Consider the following 7,559-nt stretch of genomic DNA (forward strand, 5'->3'; position numbering starts at 1 on the left):
TATGAATGAGATCCAATTTAACACTTCAGTGTAAAAAGTATCACATTAGACTGGCATTTTTAACAGCAAAACAAGATTTTTCTCAAGGTTATAAAATACGCAAGAACTTATGGACTGACCTGATAGTTAAAAAAAAAGGAAAAAATTATCAAAAACTAGTTTAATTATTCTATTTTATTACATATTATAAATATTATAAAGTAAATAATATTGCAAAACAAAAATCAAAGTATATAAATGCGAAATAATATATATTTATGAAAAAAAAATTTAATGATTATAAAAGTTTTACATACATATATAATATTCATTAATGATTTTTTACAAAACAATTTGCACACATTGCAGGTTTTCCTGGGCACTGCGCAATATGTAGTAACTCGCAGTGTTACACTCGCTTTATCAGCTTTATGACATCCTAATTGCCATGTATTTTTAATGTAGCAGGATGCACAATGCTTTCTTATTTTTCTATTTCTCTTGTCAACATCTCCAATTTTTTCCAATATATGTTTTTTCAGGTTTATAACTGCAGGTTCTTCATGACTTTTATCACTAAGTAAACTCTCCACTAAAAACTCTTTGAAAGTAATAATGGATAATTTTTTATTGGATATCTTATTGTAAATAATATGTGCATTGACAATGGTAGTCCCAAAAATTAGCTCCATTGCAACTTTGCAATACCATTTTACCAACTTTCACACTGCACTGCAGTAACTACAGTAGAACCCCTCTAATCCGTCACCTTTGGGACTGGAGGTATGGTTGGAACGCAAAAAAGGTTGGATTATCAGAAAAAAGTAAAATAAACAATCTTCCCTTTGTCCAGTCTTTGTAGCACTGCTAATTTTTCATTTAATGAAAGGGTAACGTGTTTACGTTTCACTCCTGGCATGTTGAAAACACACACAATGTAAAACATATACTGTAACGAACACAGAAGAACGCTACGGACGTTGAGTTACTGACAAGTCAGGACAAGTTTCTCGACTCCGACCACGATCGGATTAACCGGAGTGACGGACTAACCGAGGGCGGACTAGAGGGGTTCTACTGTAACATATTGATCAGATAAATCAATACCCGTTTTCCCAATATTGTAGTCTTGAACCATTTTAAGTTTCAAAATTTCTTCTTGTTTTTTTCTGTTTCTTTTATGTGTAGAAGTTATTCCTGTTGTATGTTTTGTAGACAACATAAGCACATCCTGTTTATCTTTCCACTTAGCTACAACTATTCCCCTTTTCATTATGCATTCAAATAATTTCATTTTTAGATAGCTTTTTGTTTACTACTTCCTTTGTATTTTTTCTCAGGGTTCCTACAAGATAGGTACTTCTTTCTAATAAAGGTTCTGCCAGCTCTATTGATGTATAGTAATTATCTGTAGTGAATATATGTCCTTCGCCAAAATACTTTTCGCCTAGCTTGAGCACGATGTTGGTTGGTAGGGAAACATTTTCCTGTGTTCTTTCACTTTTACCTTCATAAATCTGTATGCTATAAGTGTATCCAGTAGTATCATAAATTTTGAATAATTTAACACCATATTTATGACATTTTCTAGGAATATACTGACGATAAAGTAATTGTCCTCTAAATGGGACCATTGTTTCATCTAAACATAAATGTTCACCAGGTATATTATAATATTGGTATAGGTCTTCAAGTTTGTCCTTCAGACAATTTATTTTATGTAGTTGGTCTCCATGAGCTTCTTCATTATTTGAAAAATGCCATGTGGTTAGCAATATTTCAAAACTGTTATGTGACATGGTTTGTGGTGCAATATGATTTCTGTACATGTGTTTCTTACTCCAGTAGTCACTTAACTTTGGATATATAACTGACCCCATCCATAGTAGAAGTCCAAGGAATTTTCTCATTTCCTGTGTATTGGTATTTTTCCATTGACTTAGTCGACTACGTCTACTGATTTTTTTTGCTGCAAATAATTGTGTAGTATAAATGTTTGTTTGATCTGTTATATGTTCAATAATTTCAAAGTTACAAATAGTTCTTAAAACTTTATTGGGTCATAACTCACACACAAACTTATGTTTTTCACTCCTTCACTAAATGTTTGAGGAAAGACCTGCTGCTTTACAGGTGAGTTATTGCTAATAGTTTTCCATACATCCTTTGAAGTAGCGTTGTCATTATTAGAGTCATTCACATCACATAATTCATCTTCAATATCTAAATGGATTGATTCACTTGATTCCAAGTCACTATCATTTTTAGAATAATTCAGGTCCTGTTTGGTATCGTCACTATCAAAATTTTCATCACTTGAATCATGGCTGTAAAAACATCTTGATGACATTCTACTACAACTAGCCATCTTGAGGTTGTGTTGTTAACTGTCAACTGTGCTTATATCAAGTATGTAATTCAACCAGCACTTATTGTTTACTGTGTCACAAAGTACACTTGTACTTTGACCTGACTATAGTGGACCTATTTCGTGATATATTTGACCTTAAACTTTAAATGTAGCCAAAAAACCTCAATAATGATATTAGATTCAAATGAAGTCAACCGAAATGCAGAATTGTACGCTTGAATATTTTGTAAGAAGTGTTTTGATTCAGATGTATTGTGTGTAAGTAAAGTTTTCAAAGGTGCAGGAAGGTCTGAAAATATGGGTAATTGCACTTTTCCATTGTTACAACACATTCCAGGTGATTCTTTAGCTCATTTCTTAGCACCACACTTAGCACATATTTTAGACATTGATCCAATAATAACCACATTGTCAGATGCATAGCTATACTGTAGATTATAGTTAAAGGCACTTAAATTCCACTGCCAAATGTTGAAAGCTCACTGTCGTGATTGAGTTTGTCTTATTCTTTGAGTCTGAAGTTGCACATCACATCTGTTTTCTGTTTCTTGCTGTCTATAACTTATTTGTCTTAACTGCTGTGCTTGAAGTCTGGTTTGAAGTCGTTCAGAAGTTTCTTGCTGTCTGTATACAGTTTATCTTTGAGCTTGTATTTGAAGTCTTTGATTGCATTCTTCTTTTATTTCAGTTGCTCTTTGTGCTTGCATTCTTTTAGCAGCAGAAGACTTTTCATGAAAAAAGCATTTCTTGGGTGGCATAATCAGCTGTAACAAAGTGAGACTTAAGAGACTGAAAGTCTTTAGAATATACAAAGTCTTCAGAAAAAGGAATACAGATTATGAAAACTATTATAACAATCGACATTACCAGGAAACGACATCAAATAAGATGAATTCGTACTTACAGAAGTTTTATCATTAACTGTATTTTAGAATATTTTTTTGCAATTTACACATAGTGCAAGAAATTTTAAAAAATGTAATATTTGATTTGCTGATTTACACATAGCATCAATAGATGGCACTATGTGTAAATCAGCAAATCAAATGTATTGTTGGCAAATTGTGACACATGAGTGATCTGCAAAGGGGGATACATCTTGGGAAGACTTATGTAAAGCTGAATCCTATTTAGGTGTTACTAAAGTGAAGAAAACCCAGAAAACTGCACATGGCCAGCCTATTGGCCATGCCCAAACCCACAACTAACTATCAGTGTTGAGTGGTTTTATCCACTCAGATACTGGAGGATTCTTATTAAGAAAGTACCATTCAGAAATGAAAAAATCCGAGTAGCAAGTGCTATGTGGTACCTGTCTCAGTAATGATATAGTGCATCTATTTCAAACTATATCATTGTTGCAGTAATTAAGTGCAGTATATAGTGGGTGATTGGTTAATGAACAGTTTGGACTGCAAACAAATCGAACAATGAACACTTTCCTGAAAGATTTTTGGGTTCGGACAACAAACACCTCACAGAAACACATGAACGTAAAATAAAATGATGAATACCAATTGGTCTTTCCTTGTTTCCAGGTAGCAATTCAAAACCTTTTGGAGTGCAGGAGACATCAACATCAATGCTCAACCCAATACCGATCAGATAGTATTCCTCTGAACTTTAAAACTCTCCATTGTAATTCCAGCCTTTTATTTACTTTTCTGACAAAGAATTCTTTAGTCTTCACAAGACTGTCAGGCACATGTGAAGTTTTGCATCGGTTCTTATTTTCGAAAGGTGAGAGTTTAACTATCCCATCAGATATTCGTTAACATTTTAATGCCAAATTTCAAATTCTGTCTGAGCCTTACATTTAAATCATATTTTTGTGCACTAGTTGATTTCTGTTCTCTGAATTTTTGTAAGTGCTTTTCTGAACTTGTCATTTAAAAAAAAAAAACTGATAATATTATGGAGCCTAAAGAGTGGAGCGTCAAGAACTGCATTCACTATAGAAACCAAGCGAGATAATAGCCAAGGTAGAAAATAGGCAGAAGATGTCTGATGTTGCTAGACAGTATGGCTTAAACAGGTCTCCAGTAGGCACAATCTTAGCTATGAAAGATATAATCAAGAAGCTCAAGCAGCTAAAGGAATAACAAAAATCATATCTGAGAAACAAAGATATGCTATCCATGAAAAAAATGGAGAGATTACTTTTAATTTGGATAAAAGAAAGGGAAATGAAAAGAGATGTAACTAGTATGACTATCATTCAAGAGAAAGCTAGAGAAATTTTTGGAGAATTGAAGAAACAAACTCCACATTCGTCACATGAGGAGATAAAATTCAAGATGTTTTGAAGCATGACAGTTCTCCTCAACAATGACATTAAAAATGTTTTGGAAAGAAAAATTTGATATTCTTGAAGCTATCTGACTCATTCAAAAGGCGTGGTCAGAAGTCATTCAATAACAGTTAAATACTTGGCGAAAGCTGTGTCTCTCCTGGATTCAGGGAGACATAGATGATGTCCCTAAAGTTAGGGTGCAACTATGCAAATGCGAATTTAGTAGCGAGCAAGAGGTTGTGAGAGATATAGTTCTCACAAAGAAAAACCATGCACAAGTAAGAAGCGAGAAATATCGCTGGCGAGAGCAAATTTCTGGTTCTCACACATATCCGACAGGGTTGTATATTTATCGCGTCTCGCCTCTTCTCGCCAGATATTCTCGCTGGCTTGGAAAATTCACTTGCTTGCGTCTGCATAGTCACACCCTTATGGATGAAATTGTGACAACTGTTAGAGATTTCGAATTGGGAATCTATAAAGATGACATTGAAGAGCTCATAATGGAAACTGAAACTGATCTGACATCAGAAGAACCCCAAGAACTTTTAAATGAAGAAACAAGAATTACAATTAGATGTATTTTTTTTCTGAAAAAAAAAAGATGAAAGAGGACCAATGCCAATATCTGATATTAAAGAACTTTTAATGAATTGGGAAGATGTCAGAACAACAATCTTAAAATAGCATCCAAAGCAGGTTGAGGTTAATTAATAGGCTTGGAGATCTTTTCAACGACAATGTTATTAATTACTTCTGAAAAATCCTGAAGAAGAAAGAAAGCAATCGATAATAAACAGCTTCTTTAACGTCCCACAAATGGAAAAAAACATGACTGATAAAATTGCAAGACTGTGTATGTATGCATTTTTGTTATTACATGTAAATAAATATAGTAAGAAAGTATATAATATTTTATTTATTTTTTGGAGTCTCCAGAATGAATTAATCAAATTCCCATACAAATCTATGGCAAATCAATAATCGGTTAATGAACAATTCGGGTAACAAACATGGTCTTGGAATGGATTATGTTCATTAACGGATCACCCACAGTATATTTTTTAAAAATTAATGTAATATATATATTTTTCAAATTATATCATTTTTTTGTAAGAATTATATTTAATTTTTTTGTTAAATTTTTTTGCCAATAGATGAAGCTACATGTAAATCAGCAAATTGAATATAGATAGAAATTGATTGATTTACAGAAATCCAATTGATATTTTGGGGTGGGATGTACAACATTATCTAAGAAGTAAATAAGTTTAACTGCAGAGTTTCATAGCAATTGATTGCATGACCTAGGAGTATATAGCAAACAAACATTTCATTTATATATAGATTTAATATTTTCTTCTTAACATGTAATAGTCATATAATTTTTTTATATTTAATCAGGACTATTCTAATATTTTTTGGTATGAACTATTTAAATTAATATGCTTTCTTACCACACCGGGTTGTATAACTTCACAGCCAACAACTGCCTACCCTTAACCATTAACCGGTGCGAAATTCTTTAAAATCGGCGAACGTTTTCGATTCCCCTCCTGGGATCTTTTTCAGGCTTACTTCTTTATATCTTTCGTTATAACCGAGAATCCGGTTATAACGAAAGATATAAAGAAGTAAGCCTGAAGAAGATCCCAGGAGGGGAATTGAAAATGTTTGCTGATTTTAAAGAATTTCGCACCGGTTAATGGTTAAGGGTAGGCAGTTGTTGGTTGTGAACTATTTAAATTTTCAAATATGTTCTCAACATATGATAACAAGTTGATGTTTTTTTTTTTTTGTTTGTTTTTAACTTTAAGTAGTTAAGGGAGCTTATACAGATTAAAATTCATTTAAATGAGTAAGCATTAAAGCTTCTGTCTACCAATTCATTGGTGATAAACAGGAAATAATATCTAAAATTTTACTTTATTAAAGATATGGAAATTCACTTCCTCCATAATATCAAGTTTTATACATTAAGTCATTAGTTATGTTACAAGAACTAAATAAAAGAAAACTACAGTTTACAAAATTAATAAAAAAGCAAATTTTTTAAAATCAATTAGTTTCAAAATTATACATAATTTGTCAATGCAAAAAATTTTTCTGATAGCTCATTTTGTGTTATTTACTTTAAAATATCTGAATTACATATCTAATAGTAAAGTAAATAATAAACCTACCTCATAGTACCTCCAACTCCATAGCAAACCATAAATACAATAGCTTCAACTGTTAATAAGAGTATACTAGTCCAACGAAATGTTGAGTGTTCACTATCATGGTGAAAAGCTTCTCGAAACCAGGAACTGCAGAACCAACTAGATTGATGTAGATAACACTAAAAATAATAAATTTATCATAAATAAAATGAAAATTACTCAGAAAAAGCAAATTTAATATTCAAAAAACCTACAACAAATTAATTAATAAAGTTTTATATATTAAGTTGTTATATTATAAGAAACAAATAAAAGAAAACTACAATTACTTTTACAAAATTAATTGATTAATAAATAATTATCATCTGTTCTAATAATTTCCAAATTTAATTAATGATTAGGAAAGTATGGTACTCAAATTAATATTAATATATGCATTATTTTTGAATTACTTAGGATCAAATTGGAAAGTTATGGTTTGTCTCATTTAGTATTTAACAGTACAGAAACAGACTGGAATTACGGAATTTCTTTATTGGTGGAGAATATGTATAATAATTCAATTGATCGTGAGATGAAAAATTTACAGGAGTCAAAATTTCACCCATGGTATATAGTTAATTTAAATTTCCCTCCAGCAAATAATTATATTCATTATAAAATACCATTTGGGATGAAAAGATTTTATATGCAGATCAGACTAAACAGTTTTTATATTATAGTTGAAGGAAATTATTTGGATATCAGGAATAAA

General features: G+C 31.5%; 1 protein-coding gene across 1 annotated transcript in view; it reads right to left on the bottom strand.

Moving 5' to 3' along the window:
* The window catches only part of LOC111628145 (transmembrane protein 94-like), a 114,635-nt gene that overhangs the window by 98,043 nt on the left and 9,033 nt on the right, over window positions 1–7,559 (bottom strand). Inside the window, 1 exon segment of the mRNA XM_023371884.1 lies at window positions 6,827–6,984. Coding sequence (XP_023227652.1) covers window positions 6,827–6,984 — 158 coding nt within the window.

Source organism: Centruroides sculpturatus, unplaced genomic scaffold, assembly GCF_000671375.1.
Source record: "Centruroides sculpturatus isolate CEXI.00-Female unplaced genomic scaffold, Cexi_2.0 scaffold65, whole genome shotgun sequence".
Lineage (NCBI taxonomy): Eukaryota > Metazoa > Arthropoda > Arachnida > Scorpiones > Buthidae > Centruroides > Centruroides sculpturatus.